The sequence below is a fragment of the Blastomyces dermatitidis genome (genome assembly GCF_000003525.1).
Source record: "Blastomyces dermatitidis ER-3 genomic scaffold supercont1.10, whole genome shotgun sequence".
NCBI classification, from domain to species: domain Eukaryota; kingdom Fungi; phylum Ascomycota; class Eurotiomycetes; order Onygenales; family Ajellomycetaceae; genus Blastomyces; species Blastomyces dermatitidis.
Window position 1 is genome coordinate 1,718,032 of NW_025544783.1, and position 19,719 is coordinate 1,737,750.

Below are 19,719 nucleotides of genomic sequence, written 5' to 3' on the forward strand. Positions count from 1 at the left end.
TTTTATTGCTTTAAATGACTTTAAATCTCATTTAAGCATTATCAAAAATCATTACTTTTTAAAAAATTAAAGACAGTCTAAAAAAACCTTAAAATGTTCAAAAATAGTAACTTTATATTAAGAATGAGACTAAATAAAATCAAATAAAATTACTTTCTTATTTTTTCTAAGTTATAGTCTCATTTTGAGATCTGATAAATAGTCACTTTGCTGTTTTTTTAATAATTAGTCTCAGTGAGATTCATACTAAGAAATATATAAGATCAGATTAAATGAGATTAAATATGAAATTCATAGTCTTATTAATCAGTCTACTTATCACTGAGCTTTGCAATCTCTGCTAACTATCTAATATAAAAAATTAAATATCTAGATATTCTTATGTTAAATTTCGTATATTAAATTTAACATCTGAATTTACATCAGAGTCAGTAGATTCTAATATTAATATTAATTCTTATTCAGCTGTAATAGTGAATTGTATATAAAATATTACTATTGATATTAATACTTATTCAGCTGTAATAGAAAATTGTACACAGAATATTACATCTAGAGCTTATAATATAAGTGCTAACTTTGATGAAGTACATATTATTGAAAATTATAGAATCTGAAATTACAGAGCTACTTATCTTGTAATAGTTATAAATGCTAAAAACAATTTATTTCAAATGATTAAGAAGATATTCTCTTATTCATACTTAAACTTTTACAAGTCTTAAAATTTATTTTCTAGTACTGTTTTTATTGTTATTAATAATACATCTATCTCAACAGAATTTATTTTAACTTCAATAATTTATAGATTTTAACTATCAGATTCACTGAATTAGACTGACTGCTAAGATTATAAATTTCATATTTAATTTCATTTAATCTGATCTCATACATTTCTTGATGTAAATCTCACTGAAACTAGTCATTAAAAAAACATGTAAAGTAACTATATATAAGATCTTAAAATGAAATCATGACTTGAAAAAAATGAGAAAACAATCTTATTTGATTTCATTTAGTCTCATTCTTGACATAAAGTTACTATTTTTAATTTTTTAAAAAGTAACACTTTTTGATAATACTCAAATGAGATTTAAAGTCATTTAAAGCAATAAAAATAATTTAAATTGAGAAGTAAAAATCATGATCTCATTTGAAAAATGTGATAAGAGTAGACAGTAAGTCTCACTGAAATAGGAAGAGACCTGGCCCTATGCGCCAATCTTCTTGATTGTGGAAGGTCCCCGACCTGTAATTGTGGAGATATTTGAAGAGCAATCTCTGCGAAAACCCTGCCTGTTTTTAATGTTTCAAAACATCAATACCAAGTCTCACCCACATAGTTATCTGCTCAACTATGTAAGTTAGCCTACAGGGTTGATCATGCACGACTGTACTTCTTCGCACACCTAGTCACCATTATTGTCACTTGAATAACTGCTAATATTTTAAAGGTCAAGAACTTCGTTCAAACTTCCTAGATTAAAACAAGGATATCCACTCTAAAATGGTGCGGATCGATAAGACCATGGCGAAGCGACAAATATACGGGGTGTGAACAGGTCCCAAGTCGCAGATAGTCGATAGCGAAACGACTATATATGAGCCATAAGAGGTAGTTTATTCGACCACTTCATGAACACCGCACAGCTTCGATATTCCCCGAAATGTGCCTAACCAGGTCTCTGATTTAAGTCCACAAACATCCTTTAATCTATCAAGGTCCGGCCAATATCAGTCTGTAGAGCCGCCCTCTCAGCTTACACTAACGTCCAACGACTCTGAACCGGCTAAGAAGCGCTACTCACCTTGGTCAGACTTTTGGTTAACGAGCCCAGACACTCAGATCTCACGACTACTAGCATTTGCTAGGAGGATATTTTGCTGCGGCTCTTGACGCTAAACGAAAATACCTATCACAGCTCGCATCCATGGAAAATTCAACTGTTGTTCCCCCCGACCATATTCGTGTGACCGACACACATGAACTTTCTGTGACAAAGGACTCCCGGGGAACGAGCATCAGTACACATGTGGTTTCTATAAGCTCGAAGAGTATGAATTTTATCCAGTCGAAAGATCTCTTTGTTATCCGAGGTGCTTCCTCTGGAGACAAACTGAAAGCCGTATGTCGAGAGGCATGGTCCCGGCTTATTGAATGGGAAAATCGCGAACAAAAGAAATAAGAATTGTACCGCAACTACCTACTATGCTCAAGAGAGTCAGCCGGATTCTGAAGCTGAAAATTGGTTTAAGAGCATCTTTATTGTCACTCACTTTCGTTGCTTTGATCATACTAAACCGCATTCAGGCTTTCTGAATACCAAGTTCCACCATGAGCTGCCAATAAAAAACGTCAACGATCGAGCTGGAGTGAGCAAAGCATTGAACGAGCAAAGAGAAAGGGATTAGGTCTTACTCGTGTTAACGAATCCAGAGTTAGACTGTCCCTTGTCCAAACCATTAGTGTGAGGAGGAGGTATGCTGTTCATGAAGAATGAGCGAGGGGCGACATGGTGACAGAATGATCCAAGTACATTTGGTATCAAGAAACAACTTTCAATTATTCTCAGTTTATCTCTGCAGCCTCTTGTATTCTATTGTAATGTACGTTGATTACATGATATCCTTGCTTTTGTCCCAATGGAACTCGTACCTACCACTTTCCCTTTCAGAAACGTGTTGCTTCAAAACACCATCCAAGCGCTAGAGCCGAGAGAAAGACAAGGAAACGTAGAAAACATGGAGGAACGTTTTTATCACCAATTTGGTTTAAGGACCAAGGATAGCGTATAGAAGGTTTGATAAGAGGCGTATTGGACCGTATCTAACGGTAACGATATGGTCGGAAGAAATTGGGGACTGTTTCCAATAATAAGTTCTAGCGATTTCAACTCTCAACTCTGCTATTTTGAGGCAAAGCGCTGGATTTGGGGGTGACCCACATTTCTACTTTGACTGGGCAAAACACTTTTGCTAGTTGTTTGGTCAACCGGTGTGGAGAAATTTATTTAACTTTTGGGTTGCAAGGGCCATCATAAATATTAACCGATCGTATAAGCGAAGATACGTCCGAAACTTCTCCACCTGGTTTCCAATCCCGTTAATTGACTGTCTGTATCATTCATTCTCTTTTGCTTCAATCGAGTTCAATCGAGATGTCGTTCCTAGTGACTTCCAAAGTGCATCAGTGTAGATCCTGTCTTAGACCATATCGGCAAAAACATACCTGTTACGGGAAATCGCATAGACGGCGCAGATTAATCATATTATCAAAAACAGGAGAGTTAGGCACCGGAGAAACCTCTTTTTAGAACAGGGTGAAGTGTCCAGTGGAAATTTTCCGAGCATGCTCAGGGTACGCTTGGGCTCACAGCCACACAAGACATTTATTCCCGCGGCCAAGAAGTTCACACGGATCCGAATGGGTTATTACAGAGCATGGCAAACTACTTTGCGCAGGATGATGTCCCGATGGTCAGTCGAATCCACTTCATTAAGTCATTATTGACAGCATTCAAAATTGTACCCAGTCAACGATGGATCCTTGATTCTGCTAAGCAGTTTCTGCGGCTTCAGGTGGAAAGCGCCTACCAACAGAGCGTTATCATGAGACTCAATGGTGATGTCGAGGGCTCCGAGCGTGTAATAAAGTTATTCACGATAGGTTTGAATATTGGGCCTAGCGGTCTGTTACCACGAGAGGACCTCGCAACTCTGTATCTATCATAGGCGACTAATCACGTATGTCGTTTCCGATTCGATAAAGCGCACGCAGAGATTGCGGGCCTTCCGGGGAAGCAGGAGCACCTTCTCAGGGACCATATCCTTTGTGTTGGCCGCATCATGCGCGGGAAGGGACGATTTGAAGAATCGAAGATCTGCTTCCAAACTTGCTCTAGGCCTCCTTGGCTGCCCAAATACAAACGTTACCTCGTTCAATCGTCTCTCGCCGATCTTTACTGCGAGCTTGCCTACTTAACCGACCGGACCGCCTATCTTTTCGAGGCAGAGGAGATGGTGGAACCGCAACTTAAAACGGCCAAAACCACTATCCGGTCAAAAATCGAGAGGGTTCCGGCGCTTGCTCCTTTCCCTTGTTGAAATCAGGATCAGACAGGGCTGTAGCGAGGATGCCGCGCTTCTGGTCCGAGAGCTGCTAGCCGTATATGGCAACCTACGGCAACTGAACATAGTGGATCGGCTTGGGCACGTCAGGGTGCTCATCGCGCTTGCGCGTCTCTCCCGAGGACCAGAAGAAGCACGGAAACGATGGGAAGATGTCTTGACGTGGAATAGATACTATAATCCCTCAGAGGAAGAAGTTTTTACCTGCGGTGTGGTGTATCTTTTCCTCTGTGCCGCATGGTACAAGCTTGGAGACACTGCCAAGAGCGTGGAAAGCTTTCAGAATGCAATGCAGGTACTTAGGAGAAAACGGGTTCAATTTCTGATTCCGGGCGTTGGCACTTATCTATTCCGTGATGCATGTGATCAGATACAATCTTCAATGCGGTGGTCGGAAGATCCGACGATGAGCAAGGGGCTACAACCGTTTTACTAAGTCAACCCTCGAACAGTGTCATGATTTCAAGAATAAATCGAAACTATCTCCAATTTAAGTTCAATCACATATTCTCGGTCACTCTACCTTTGAATTTGGATGATGATGATGATCTCGATCGGCGATGTCTGCCTGACAAAATAAGGAGATATTCATGGCCATCCGGCAAATCCCCAAGTGGCCACTGCCAGCTTTGACGAACCATTTCCAATATCTCCAGCGGTTCCTCGTGATCAACGAAGAATCCGGTATTGACCCCGCAGATGAGTCCTGTTGAATCTTCGGGATCAAAAAGGGTGCCACACAACCTTGCATCTTTAATATAAGGTATAGGTGAAGTTTCCATGATTGCTTTGGCGTTACCTTTAATCAAGCTCAAAGAAACCTTTTCAATACCCACTATTTAGAATTAGAATCAAGTATTGCTTGTCATCGGGAAGATAATGCTTACTCCCATAAGATGATGCGGCTGCCATGCATGCAGCTGGATGAGAGCTCATGATGCCGTACATATCATCCGTATCCAAACGAATCAATCTCAACAGGGCGCTCGCGAGTCCACGTTCGCGGTAGTTACGGTCAACAACCAACTGAGTAATCCAACAAATGTTCTTTCCACTATGTTTCCAACGACACGCGAATGCGTTTCCAGCAAGATTCTCATTCACGGTCACTTTGACGTAGGTCGTGGTAGCGGTATCGGGTAGGTATTGTTTCCGCAGACGACTTGCACTGAGCTTGACAGGTTTTCCTGAGAATACGTCAGACAGAACGACAAGGACATAGCATCATGCTTACCTGGATTATGTGAATTATTTCCCCAGATACCGTAGTTCTTATTAAAGAGTTCCGCAGCTTCATCTAGCATGGCATCTGTTACTCGGTCGCCGGGAGAGCTCTCGTACACATGCTTTTCCATGTTTGTATTATTTAGTTCGCTTGTATTCCAAGAACTCTCAATAGGAATAACGCAGGGTTCTGGTAGAAATTTGACAGCACGATAAGTAGAGTGTGGACTGAGGGAAGGTGGAAAAGAGTTTGATACTTTTCCTGAAGATAGCGACGATGCCATATTTACTCACAATCATCTAGCCTCTTCGTTCCAATCCTCTATGTTGAGAAAGGTCAGCGCGGGGGGGTGTTGGTGATTACACCTACCCTAATCACGTGCCACCCAACTTACCCCCGGCCAACTTCCAAGGTTATATATAGTTTCACCCTAGATAGATTATAATTGACAACGTTATCCTCTAACAGGTTCAGCACTTGAGTCTGAGGGTTTGGGGAAAAGAGGCCCAAATGCACTTTTCTTCTCAGAGTAACTCTGGTACAACATACGAACCCTCATCTGTCTCCTTTGGCCCTCGATGGAATGCGATCTATTTGCGTTTTACCCATGTGGTGATGAGCCCGAGCTCACCCTCAAGAGGAGTCATAGACTATGGAGTACTATCTTTCAGTTTGCAACTTCTCGGAGCGGTTTTGACCCAGCAGCATTCCAACTATTTCTTCGCGAGGTTCCAAGTTATACAAAGACCGCATTAAAAGGATTCAAAGGAGAGCATAATCGCTTGTACGCCAAGGGCAGAGCGATATGGCATATTGAGTCTGCATCAAATACTTGTGATTTGGGCGACGCAACGTCGACCGAACAACTTCTTCTTGGCGTTTCAACTCCAACAAGATGTACAGTGGATGGATGTTTTTCTTGGTTGCAGAGCTCTTCTAGTTCTGACATAGTACAAACTTGTCAATCTTGTGACAACCATTTGGCCGCATTCACATGCGCATGGGCTTTCATATTATCCGCATTTTGGGCAGAATCACAATACGGAAGCCTCACATATACCGGTGTCACAGCTCGCATTATCAATCGCCACGAGAATCCTAGGGAATCTGGCCTCATGGATATGCAGAGTAGTGCCATCGAAGCCGAATGGTGGGCCGCTGTTTTAGCAAATGGTAACGGTTGGAGAGCCACGGTCCAACATGACGACAAAGAGTACTTGTCGCCATGGAATGTCCAGCTTTGCAGCGAAGATCTGTTTACGATTCTGACACCGTATGTTACAACAAGGAAAACCAAATCACCTCCTAGCGCGGCCGAAGCGCTGAACTTCCTCTCCCGTTATTGTGCAGCCTATGGCCTTCGCCTGCAGGGCATCGCGGCATTATTTGCGGCATTAGCCTTGCCGACGCACAGCCTATTCGCCAGACCTGCAGCCCTTCCTAGGCCCCGCCACATCGCACAACAGAGACACGGAATATCGGGCGATACCCTTTTTGCCGGCTTCCTTCCTCATATCCCCTCCTTCATGACCATCAGCGCCATTGGCATCGCTCCAATTCTACGGAGTGCCTTATATGATCCAGGAACGTACTGCCATGTGTCCGGAGCTTGGTTGAGCCAACTCCTAGCCGAGTGGCCCGCGGAGAATGAAAGAGCCGCAATTTCTGGGTATACTCGCTCGCCTACGGTTGGAGGCATATGGATGGGGGCTTCAATATCATCCCTTCTGTCGAGAAAGTTCATTCATATTCTGGCTGGTTCTGGAATGTGGAGGGCCAATCTATCATTATCCTGGTGGACTCAGACAGCGCAATCATTCTTTTGCCGATTTTCAGAGGAACCCAATGCTCAAGTGGCATCAGTAGTACCACTGATTCCCCGGGCGGAAGAAGCGTTTTTGCTTTTCATCACTTCAGCACGAGGACCAGAACGTCATCTTATACCAACCCCAATGTCACCATGGAGGCCACCGGGTGAGTCTAAACTAGATCTAAGTACTTTTGCGGTCCAGCGTCACGCAACCTGTGGACATCATCTTCGCTATAAAAGTTGGTTTTGGGAAGGGCTTCAAGAGATGATAGAGGATAGAGGATTTACGGATATGGATTTATCTGAAAATACGATATCATATGGACTATATCCTGATTCCTCTATTCACATACCGATTTCCCGTTCAGAATCACGATCAAACAACGCTAACAATGACCTCCACTCCTGGATCCATCCAACCCGAGCGATATTTCAGTGGCTAAAAGAGATGCGAGGCCCAGAAGCTGATCAGTGTGACGTTAATACCGACGAATTACTCCAGGTGTTCGAAGAAGACTCTGATGTAGCTGGCTCCTCGGGGTATAAAACGGAGGATATGAGTGTAGAGGAAACAGATAATTCAATACCTTCAGCTAATTAGACCACACCTTCATCCCAACTCATCTAAATCTTCACTCCAGCCCAACATTTCCTTAACCGCGGGATGATCAGGGCACTTCTTGCATATTCTATACGGATTTTCGATCTGACAACGTTTCCATTTTTTTCGACATCCCTGTGCTAAACAAGTCCTTTGAGCGTGCTCATGATTTGCGTGTCGGCAGGGTGGATTCTTGCAGAAACCTGATAGACCTGAGGTAGTAGTACTCATGACCGAATCTCCACTGCTTATGAATTGTTAGTATGGGGATTCCACTGAGAAACAGAGGATTCTCACTTACTGTGGTGATTTAAAGCTAAAGGACTCGCAAGTTTTTGAAATTCAAGAAATGTGGCCTGACAAATACTATCTAATAACTACCTATTATTTCGAGGTCATTGCTTCCCTTTTCTACGAAGGTGTAAGGCTCTTGACAAGCAATAAATGAGTTATGGTAGGTATTGTGGTGAGCGGAACAGGCCCGCACCACCACCGTCAAAAGTAAGGCACCCATGCATGGGCATCCCTCGAAGGCAAGCGAAATTTTGATGGAGTATACTTTAAATGCGGTACAATGACTCCTGCTGGGAATGGATAGAAAGGTGAAGTGTTTGACGACAGGTGGCCGATGGATTTTTGGGGCATCCTTGACGGATGAGCCATCCATACTTGCCTCCTCCGCAGCGTTACGATATTGGATAAAGTAAATGGTCCAAGCCTTCAGTCGTTCGAAGTGTTTCTTAACTGTCTCTGGCGGGATCAATATCCACGTCATCCTAGCCGTTGTCGTATTTGCAATAAAGAATCTCTCCCACAGATGAGTTGGCATAGAAGAGGATCACACCGATAATCAACTCCATATGCTATTTCATTCTAGCCATCGATCTTGTGTAAGGAAAATCGAATTCGCGCGCTAAGCCCGCGATTTTTCTAGAATCATCGCATTGTAATTATCTGCCCATTTTATTCGAATTTAGGTCCTTTAGTATTCAGAAGTGATATTGTTGTGTAAACAAATCAATATTCGCTCAAAAGCGTACAGAGGTGTTGGATATTTTGTATATGTTTAGTTACGCCTATAACGAATCGGATCATACAGCATAAATCCATGCCAGTCCTTTTAACTTCAGGCCACAAGCTCCAGCAAGTATAATAATGTGACGTGATTTAGTAAGAACTCAAGGTTCCCTCTATATTATTGTATTATGTACGGTTATCTCAGCGGGCTCAGACCCTCTGGCTCGGTTTGAACGGGTTGCAGCATTATTATTAACTAATCCGGCATGACACTAACCTACTTTTGATACAAGTCATGTGCTCAGAGCAATCCTCACCAGAGGATCTGAGAAGAAATGGTTCCATCTTCAATGGAGATTCCTGAGATTTACAAGGATTTTTCAGATTCTTCAACTTTGACTTTCTATTACTATATACTCACATATTTTTGAGATTTGAAAATCATCTTAGCTTATAGCTAAAGAGATGAAGAATAGAAATATTTCTTTAATATTTCAAAAAAATCTATATTTAAGATAGATGTATACTCTTGAAAATGATCATATTTTTTAATCTCAGAATTTCTAAGAGCTTTTTTTTATATGAGAAATTGAATCAAAATTCCTGTGTTCAAAAACACACTGATCAACTTTAAGATGATACTTCTATTCTAAGAACTTGAGATATGAATATAAAAATCAGATACATTATAAGAATATTATTATTCTAAGATTCTAAGATGATACAGAAATAATGAATCTATGAAGTTAAGTTGAAATTCTCTTTCATACTCAGAGTACTGAGTAAATTGTTTCTATGTTATTAATAATCAGAAATTATTTCTTCTCAGACACTTTGTAAGATATTATCACTTATATAACCTGATTTTACTATTTGAGTTAGCTTATTACTTATTTGAGGTTAGCTCATAATATAATCATTAATTCAGTGTTAAAACAGTAATAAATATCTGAAGAAGTGTCTGAGCTTGCTGAGATAAATGTACGGAGTAGTTACATCTTGAAATCTATTGACTCTTACGGCTGTTGCGGTTAGCAATTTCACTAGATTATATAACTCATGACTATATTATGTTTCTATAGATAGATCTATCAATACAATCTTTAACTATTCTACAGATTATAGTCTGAATGATATGTTTTTCTTTTTAGAATATTATATCAATATTTTTTTAATATGAATAGTTCATCTTTTTTGAAAAGACTCTCACTCTTTATTAGAGATATTTCATTTTCTCTGAATCTGCTAATCAGCAGATTTATATACTTTATATTTTTTTTAAGAAAGCATGTTCTTCATTGTGAAGAATATCACTTTTTTTATTTTTTTTTACATATCTAGAAGAAGCAGAGTTATCTTGATATAAGTGATATATCTGTTACTTCAGAGTTCAGCTCAAGACTCAGAATCACATGCTTCACTAGATAACTCATTAATAGAATAATCACTCATTATGAGAAGGCTTCTGACTTGCAAGATAAGACTGAGATCAGTTTTTATCAGAGTATGAAATTTGATAATGAGATGATGAAGAAGCTTTAGAATAAAGAAAAGCAGAGTTAATATTTATCTACAGAATCTGTTTATTTCAATTCTTTGAATTCTTCACTGTCTTTTATCTCTGAAATACTGACTTTTAATGATGATCTGAATCAATCTATCTATTATATCACAGACAATCTTATGAATTTTATACAGATAATGCTATGAAATCAAATAACTGCAGCTGAAATCACTTAACATCTTATCACATCTATCTCTGTATAAAGAGACACTATGAGAGATGAGTTGCAGAAATATTAGAAGAAAGTCAAATATACACTAGATATCAAATCAGTAATTATATTTAATAACTCTAATTATAAAGTCTGATGTATTAATATATTAACTGATACAGAAGTTATTGATGAAACTGACATTCTATTGAGAACTTAACAAGAATTCTCTTTTACACATTATATTAACTCTGAGAAGTGAAGAATCTGTTCTAAGTCTCTATATAGATGTATGCTATTGAGTCTTGTTGAAAATGTTTGAATCACTATTAAAATCTTGAAAGCTGACAATGCTGCAGTTCTATGAGATAAGATTAATATTAAATATACAATATTACTGACAGAAGAATGAGTTAATATCTTTAAGAAATTGATAAAATTACAAGTCAGAGAGAATGATTATCTTACTTTTCAGAGATGTTTTCACTATCTTATTATCTGTTATAAGAAGCTCTGTCAGAGCACTGAGAATGTATATCATAATCTTTTTCTCAATAATCTACAAGATTATCAAAGACTGTTTATTAAGATATATTTGAATGAGTTTTTCTTCACTGATCAGAGACTCATTGTCAATATTGATATTAATAATTTAATGAAGTAACTGATCAATTGTACATTTAAGAAGATTATTATCAAGTGAAAAAAGCAGCCTCAGGCTGATTCTGTGACTGTGAAAAAGAATAAAGATAAGAACAAACATAAGAACAAAGATGAGAATAAAAGCATATCTGTATGAAAGTGCACTCACTGTAGAAGATATGAATATACTGTTGACAGGTGTTTTATCTTACACTCTGATAAAAAGAAAAAGAAGAATGATAAGAAGAATAATAAGAAGAAAGAGAAGAAGAATGACTTGATAAGTTCTTAATCAGCAGTAAATGCAGTAATTACAAAGATTGAGTTCTATTTCTCTTTCACAGTCACTGAAAAATCATTCTCTAGATCTTGATATTTGAACACATATGTAAGTCTGAATATGATGAGTGAGCTTCATTCTTTTTCAAATATCAAATCTTTTAATGATAACATCTCTGTTGATTCTGTCACTGAGAGAACTGAGTTTATCAAGAAGATTGAAACTATTATCTTGAAGATTGAGAGTGATGATGTTAACTTGCAGAATGTTCACTATATTTCTAATATTACAGTTAATCTACTCTCATTTATAAAGCTTGAAGATCAGGAATTCTGATTTACATTATCTTTCACTATTTTCTCATTTTTCATTTGCAGAGCTCTGAACAGTGTTATTTTTCATACAGTTTAAATTACTCAGAATAATATATATAAGATTGATAAGTAGAAGTTTAATAAGGATTTCAATTATCTGAACAAGGCAGTCAAGTATATTACAATGTTATATGAGTATAATTTTAACTGAAAAGTTGATCTTTCTGTGACTGCTACTACTACTGTTAATAACATTGATTCTGCAGATGCAAGAATACAGATATCAAAGATATTAAAGACTCTTTTGAATTGATATTATAATCTCAGACACATTCACACTGATGCTATAATTACTATGATCAAGAATTCTCATACTGAAGTCACAATTAAAGATTCTAAGACTAAATTCTTTTGCAAGAAATGTGTCAAGATAGATATGATATGAGATTATTTAAAAACACTGATATCTAGATTTATTCAACTTATTGAGAAGGTTTATATTGACTTTGTAGATAATAAATGTATATTGAAAGACCTCTCTGATCACCTCTTAGAGTTCTGTCAGAGAATTAAATACTGAATACTTATCATCTGTGATATGATCTGCTACTATTGAGTATATTTTTTAAAATTCAAGAATAAGACTATTCAATACTTTGAGTTATGACTCAGATTCATGAGTAATCTCAGATATACAGTTCCTGCTTTTCTATGAACTGATATTGATAGTGTTTTTCAATTCACATATATGCACACAATTATGAATTTATATGATATTAAATAAGAATTAATAGTATCATATTCATCACATCAGAATAGCATTTCTGAATATGAGATTCACACTATTATGAAATAAGTTAGAGCTGCTTTTTTGAAGAGTAATCTCTCTAAGAAGTTCTGAGCAGATGTTCTAGAGACAGTGATTGTAATAATTAATAATACTCTCATATCTATAGTTCTTTATAACTTGAAATTTTGACTCTCTACTACAGAGACTTCTGTGATTTTAAGTTTATATAAGATTTCTTAATGTGCACTTACAAATACTCTGCTGAATGTGAGGCATTTTCACTGATTAAGTACAGAGGTTTTTATTCACTTGCATGAATCTCAGCAGCCCACGGATAAGCTTTCTTCATGTATCAATTTCTATCATATCATTGAATTCAGTGACATATTAATATATCATCTATAACATTCTGAATCTGATAAGATTATTATCAGTAGTGATATAAGATTTCTGATTACTGAAAAACTGATTATTACATCTGTGAAACCTATTAATAATACTGATTGTAACGTGGCGGAACCGAAGTAATGGCTAGTCAGCAGTGTCACATAGAAGTAGTTGTTTAAGAAGCTGTATGAGTGAGCTTGACTATCTTGCTTGAATAGTGAGCTCATAGACTACAAGGTTATTACAAGAATATCACAGATATGATACTTAGTATACTAAGAAAATTATATGAGACACACAGTAACTCTTGTATATATTTCAGTAGAAGAAAAATAAATCACTGACTTTTTTGATGAGAAGTCAGCATCTAGCTATTCTATATAGACAATGAGTGAATACTCTTCTCTCATTTCATAAGTGAGAATAGTCAGAGTGATATCTCAGCAGCATCTCATTATCAAGAAAGAGTAATCTGCTGATCTTGTATAAAAGTAGAGTTCTTATATTCATCAATCAGATCTTTCTATGATATATTTGAATGATATTATAAAGTGATTGAAAACTGGTTCAAATGAGATGAAATTATCTGCATGAAAGCAATGAGCTGTGTGAAACTGTAACAGAGTCTTGATACAGTTAGAAGTATAACAATACTCTTCTCTTTAAGAGCATAGTCTCTATACTCTTAAGATTATTAGATTAGAAATTATCTTTGTTATATAGTAATAGTTATCAACTGTTTAACAGTGTGTGTGTTGTATGTGATATAAAGAAATAGATGAGTTCTTCTGCTGACTGTATAGATCTTTCTTTTTCCATCTTCATTTAAATTAAACACATGATAAGTGAGTTTCTTATATATTAATTTAGAATGTGAAAAATATAGTTAATAAGTAACTTGTAGATCTTTCAACATATTCTGTTCTATATATGAAATTCTCTACAAAAGTGATGTGTTTTAGAGACAAAGCTAACAGTAGTAATAGAATTTTTTTCAAAAAGATCTTCTCTCTCTGTAACATATTTTTCTCTTTTCTCTCTCATCTGTAATAGTGAGTGCATGAGAGTATCATTCTTGAAGAACAGTAGAGAGCTTATTCTGACATTTTTTAGTGAGTAAATGTCTTCATGATGTGATGACGGTCTCTGTGACTGTCAAGAAAGTCAGATTAAAGACAGAGATGACAGTGTTAATGAGCTGTAGAAGTATTACTCTCATTATCACATCTTCTTCTTCTTCTACTTCTTTTATAACTGTGATGATAGTCACTGTGCCTTGCAGTGAGATGTTATCTCTTCTGCTGATCAGTTTGTCTGTATTCAGTTCATTTCTCATCTTCTCTGTTACTGTTGTAACACTGCTTCTTCTCTCAGTCAATACAGTGATATATGACTCTGTGTGATCATTCAGAGAGGAACTTAGAAAGAGCTTGATTTCAGAAATAGTGACTCTGAGAAGCTTAATCTGTAGTTTCTCTCTCACAGCACACTCAAGCTCTACTCAGAATACTGCTGAGTTAAGTCTGCAGAGTTCTGTGATTTCTTCATCTTCTCTCTGTAAGAAGGCTTCAGTGTAATCTCTGATCAGCACTGCTACTTGTCTGCACTGTATTAAGTATCTGAAGAAGAGAGGGATTTTATATATCTATCTCTTCTCTTACTCTTATTATTTCTATTATATCTGTAACAATGACTTCTATCTCTCTATAAGTATTATTCTACAGAAAGATGTCATGTCAGTTCTGATAAGAAGTCTAGATACTTAAGTAGTACAGAGTGAGAGTCTCAGAGCTTCAAGTATTGACAGATTTTATTAAAACTGAGAAGATTCTTCTTACTTATCTGTAAAAAGAGACAAAAGCATGAATCTTCAAGATGAAAAAACATCTTAGAATAACTGATCTTAAGAAGAGATCAGTCAGCACTGCTGTTGAAAGTACTGTGAAGATTAATCACTGATTAAAGAGAATCTTACTTCAGTTGAAGCAGATAACTGAGATACTTTATAAGTTAATAAGTTGATACTTTTAGTATCTCTCATACTCTTCTGCAGCATGCTTCTCTATAACACTGTAGTACTAACTTCTCAGCAGACAAAGATACTGATGCTGAAGACTTTAATAGTGAAGAATGAGTTTAATGAGAATATAATTATTAATAAGTAGATTCTGAGATTCTCTCTTTTTACTTTTTCAGCAGGCTGTAATCTCATTAGATTAGCAGCAGCTCATAAGTTAATTAATATTAATCTTTTTATTGATTTCAAATATCTCTTTTCTCTAACTGCTTCAGAATTTTTACACTTGTATAGTCTCATTTAACTTCTAAAAAATCCTTTAAGAGAAAATAGAAGAAGAGTGCTACAGAGTCTACAAGATACTAACTCATCACTGTAAGATTATCTCTAAAAAACTCTTTGAGAAAAATGAGAAGTCTTAAGCAGTATTTCTTATCTAACATCTCTGATATATAATAAGACAGTCTCTACTAATTATCTCATAGTTTGCAATCTCTTTCTCAGTATTTTTCAAATACTTAAGTAATTTTCATGAATTCTCTGATAATAAATATTCTTCTCATTTCTCAAAGTATTGAAGCTTGCTGTAATGTGTTCACTTATTCAATATTTTCTTTACAAGATATTCAGTATTACTCTCAATCTCAATACTATTCAGCTGAGATGACTTCATCTCAGAGTGTTACTTATAGAGCTTTAAATAGAAAATGTGAAAAATAGAATGAATTAATTTCAATTCTGTGAGTAATTTCAACTCATATATCTGCTTACTCATTACTCTTGTTACTGAGAAAGATTCTAGCTACTACTCACTGAGCTTCTTACATAGTCTCATTATCTTGATATTCTTTGCTGAAAGTAGCACTTAATTCTCTATCAAGAACTTCATCAGAAGATATTTTCAATTATAGTATTTTATCTACTACTTCTGAGTGCAGTGAATGCTTTTCACTGTCTTTTTATAGATTTTATTCAAAAGTTTCAATCTCACTTTTACTTCTGATACTGAGAGATACTCTGTTCTCTGTATCTATCTGACATTCTGACTATCTATTTCTTTCTTTGAAATGTTATCTGCAATGTCACTGAGTAACAAAGAATTATATTTATAATAAGCATAGAAAGAAGATATCTTTAAGATTATATTCTTTGTATTGTTATATATGAATTCAGCAGTTAGAAGATGTTTAAGTCAATTATTCTGATAATATAAACAGAACACTTAAAGATGCTGTTCTAGTGTCTGATTCTGATGTTTAATCTGATTATCAATCTGCAGATGAAATGTGATACTGAGAAGATGCCTTATTATAAGATAATAGCAAAAAGTCAATTAGTACTTGCTAATAAAGAGAGATTCTTAATCTGTTATCAATAATTTTGAAGCACTGTAATCATGAATGATAATATCTAAAAACAGATCAGTTAATTCAGAGACTTTAATCTTTTTATAAGTAGAAATATATCTGATCATCTTCATGAAGCAGTTAACAATAATTAAAATTGAGTCATATTCTTTAACTCTTGTTAACTTCAGCAGATCAACTATGAAATTTATCAATAGATTCTGTCATAAGCTCTTTGAAACAGGCAGTGATATTAACTCACTGTATTACTTATATCATGAAATCTTTATTCTTTAACAGATATTACAAGTCTCAATATACTCTTTAACATCTGTCTAAAGCTTATCTTAAGTGTATTTATGTTTTAAAAGCTTCTCAGTCTTCTCTAACTCAAAGTGCTCTGTATGAGAATTATTATGATGAATTCTTAATAACTTCTGACACACTGCTCTATTACAAGGGACAATGACTGAATCATTCAGTAGTAGAAGTTCACATTCTTCTAGTTATCAGTGACTTGATTTCTTAGCAGCATCATCTCACTCAGAACCTGTCTCTTTCAAGTTCAAATCAGACTCTTTCTTCTTTAACTTCTGAATTTAAGCTGTAGTAGAGATATTTCTCTTCTGTAATTTATCAATGAATTTCAAAAGTAGTCAGATTAAAAGATTGTAGACTGTTTCATTCTTTATCAATTTAATAATTGTAAGATGTGACATGAGAAGCTCATGATCTTCAGTGTCAGTTCTTTACAGAGACTCAGATTCTCTTTTATCTTCTATACTGAGTTATACAGCTGCCTCTTCAGCGCCATTCTCAAGCTTTAGAGAATTTCAATTCTCTGTAGCCAGCTTCTTCTGCAGTGATGACAGAGATTCTTTTGTAAAATTCTTCTTCATATCAATAATATTATAATCAAACTGTCTAGACAGTGTGTCAGTGAGATTAAGCTGATCTGAACAGTATCAGATATAGAAATCATACTCTGAAAGCAGCTCTGCTCACCTGGCTTGACATTCTGTCAAGCTCTTTGTTGTTAAGAAGTAACACAGATTTGCATAATCAGTGAGAACTTACACTGAGTACTTACTACTGTGAAGATAATATCATCAGATCTTAAAGAATTTGATAATTACTAACATCTTCTGATTATGAGTATCATATCTTCTCTGCATGAGTGATAACTTCTTGAAGAAGAAGATTACTAGTCTTCATTTACAGTGTCTTATAAACTCTGTGAAAAAGTCTTCTTTCACAGACAATTCATTGTCTATTTTCTCAGAGATAATTATTCTCTGATTCTTTCAACATTGAAAGGTCTTCAGTGTCAACTGTGAAAAGATTTCACAGATCTCATTCTCAGATATATCAGTCTCACACTGACTGAGTAAGTCAGAGTTAAAGTGATTCAGTATTGTAATATCTATAAAAGCTTGTTTCAATTCTGCAAACACCTGCACAGTATCTTGAGTGAGAGTAAACAGTTCTGTTTTTCTGTCTTTCACACTTCTCTTTAACAGATCTGTAAGAGAAGCAGTAATCTGTGAATATGTATAGATGAATCATCTGTAGAAATTCACAAATTCTAGAAACACCTGCATCTCGCAGTATGTTCATGACACCGGTCAGTTCTCAATGACAGAGACCTGGCTTCTGTTCATTGAAATGCTATTCATCTCAATAATATAATCTAAGAAATCAATCTCCTGTATGTAGAATGAGCATTTTTCAGTGTTTATATAGAGTTAATACTGTCTCAAGTGACTCAATACTTCTTGAACATGGATATTGTGTTCTTTCTTCATTTTTGAGAAGATTAGAATGTCATTCAAGTATACTATACAGAAGATATTAACAAGACTCTGCAGTGTCTCATTTATATAGATCTGAAAGATGACTGAAGTGTTACAAAGATCAAAAGATAAAACAAGATATTCAAAATTGCTGTACTTAGTATGAAAAGCTGTTTTTCAAACATTGTCTTCATTAACTCTGATTCTATGATAGACATCTTATATATCAATCTTCAAGAACATCTTTGCTTCAGATAATTGATTAATCATCTCATTAATTAATGATAATAAATAGCAATTTTTAACTGTCATCTTATTGAGGCCTCTGTAGTCTATACATAGATATAGTCTATCATTCTTCTTGAGCACAAAGAGTATAGATGTCTCTGCTGAACTCTTTGATGAACATATTCAGTTCTTTGATTGTACTTCTTCAAGATATTTGCACAGAACATTCAACTTCTTTATAGATAAGTTATAAAGAGGCCTGTACAATGTCATTACATCATCTTCAAGATGAATCTTATATTATATCTTGATATCAGAAAACTTCACTACTTCTCTTTCTGAAAAGACATTCTTAAAATCTGTAAAGAGATATCATGTATATTCATCTTCAATGACAGATACTGCTGCTAATCTTGCAGTGAGAGTGATAACTTCTTCATCTGTTTTCAAGTCTCAATTATCTGCTATGCAGTATATCAACTCAATCTTTTTCTCAAGATTCTTCTAATGAAACTCTTCAGATTTCTCTATTACTGTCTCTTCATCAGTGAGGTGATACTGCCACACCTGAGTAACTCAGTCAATGAGAGAATTGTTTTCTCTCAATTATAAGAGACCTAGAATGACATTCTCATCTATGATATTAACTGTGTGAAGAAGCAGACTGCTCTTCTTGAAGATTTCTTCTGAGTCTGTGATCACATACTTTGCTTGAATTATGTTAAAATAGTGATATTTTATTTCATCTGTAAATTTTATATGATCTGATGAACCTATCTTCTTTCAACTCTTCATCAAAGAAAAGAAATAGAATATAAAGTTAATATCTATCTCAGAGTCAAGTAGACATCTTACTGATATCTTCTCATTCAGAGTATGCATTGTGATTATAACATGAACTCAAAGATATGAGAATTGTCAATTCTTATCTTTCTCTTCTTTATCTTCTACAGATACATTTGTCAGAAGAGAAGTTAACTTTAAGAAGATATCTTCTCAGTTTCTTCTCTTCTTCAGCTTCTTACAATCACTGATATAGTAATCACCAGCTCTGCAGTTGAAACAGAGATCTTTATCAAATCTTTTTTAATATTTCTTTACAGTGAGTGAAGAATCAGAACACTTGAAATTCTTCTTTACTTTCTTCACACTGAAGCTGTCATGATGCTATTTAAATTCTATCATTGATTACTTAGAAGAGATCTTATTAATCTTTTTCTCAGAGAATTGATTATTTAAATAGATCTGAGAAGCCAGATTGACAAGCTCAGTGCAATTAATTGATAAACTCTGATATTATAATATCATTGTTCACATCTTGTAAGTCAGCTTCATGAGATAAAGCTGCATTTTTAATTGATTCAAATTATCAGTCAGTTCCTCTCAATATTCTTCAAATCTTGTATTGAAATTGAAAGAATTCTCA

The 19,719-nt window shown here is 35.6% G+C and overlaps 3 protein-coding genes across 3 annotated transcripts; 2 read left to right on the forward strand and 1 right to left on the reverse strand.

The window, feature by feature from the left end:
• Window positions 1-1,337: 1,337 nt before the first annotated feature.
• Window positions 1,338-5,711, reverse strand: BDCG_08061 (uncharacterized protein). The gene is made up of 7 exons (XM_045423829.1): window positions 5,363-5,711; window positions 5,016-5,315; window positions 3,230-4,963; window positions 2,946-3,167; window positions 2,420-2,862; window positions 2,278-2,340; window positions 1,338-2,207 (listed from the first exon to the last, which is right to left on the reverse strand). Exons 1-3 carry the CDS (start codon window positions 5,634-5,636, stop codon window positions 4,629-4,631), a joined length of 909 nt encoding a protein of 302 aa, XP_045272685.1. The 5' UTR covers window positions 5,637-5,711; the 3' UTR covers window positions 1,338-2,207; window positions 2,278-2,340; window positions 2,420-2,862; window positions 2,946-3,167; window positions 3,230-4,628.
• On the forward strand, window positions 3,442-4,564 carry BDCG_08060 (uncharacterized protein; the record flags this gene model as incomplete). The annotated part of the gene is made up of 3 exons (XM_045423828.1): window positions 3,442-3,688; window positions 3,770-4,058; window positions 4,111-4,564. 3 exons carry the CDS (start codon window positions 3,442-3,444, stop codon window positions 4,562-4,564), a joined length of 990 nt encoding a protein of 329 aa, XP_045272684.1.
• BDCG_08062 (uncharacterized protein) lies at window positions 5,625-8,906 on the forward strand. The gene has a single exon (XM_045423830.1). The coding sequence runs from the start codon at window positions 5,932-5,934 to the stop codon at window positions 7,762-7,764; it is 1,833 nt and encodes a 610-aa protein (XP_045272686.1). The 5' UTR covers window positions 5,625-5,931; the 3' UTR covers window positions 7,765-8,906.
• The last annotated feature ends 10,813 nt before the right edge of the window (window positions 8,907-19,719 follow it).

Excerpts from the sequence above, each read along its gene's own strand:
- BDCG_08062 (XM_045423830.1), top strand. The coding sequence starts at position 5,932 with ATGGAATGCGATCTATTTGCGTTTTACCCATGTGGTGATGAGCCCGAG.
- BDCG_08061 (XM_045423829.1), bottom strand. The coding sequence starts at position 5,636 with ATGGCATCGTCGCTATCTTCAGGAAAAGTATCAAACTCTTTTCCACCT. Across the intron at positions 5,316-5,362 it reads AAATAATTCACATAATCCAG|GAAAACCTGTCAAGCTCAGT; the intron begins GTAAGCATGATG and ends ACGTATTCTCAG. Across the intron at positions 4,964-5,015 it reads AGCCGCATCATCTTATGGGA|TGGGTATTGAAAAGGTTTCT; the intron begins GTAAGCATTATC and ends AATTCTAAATAG.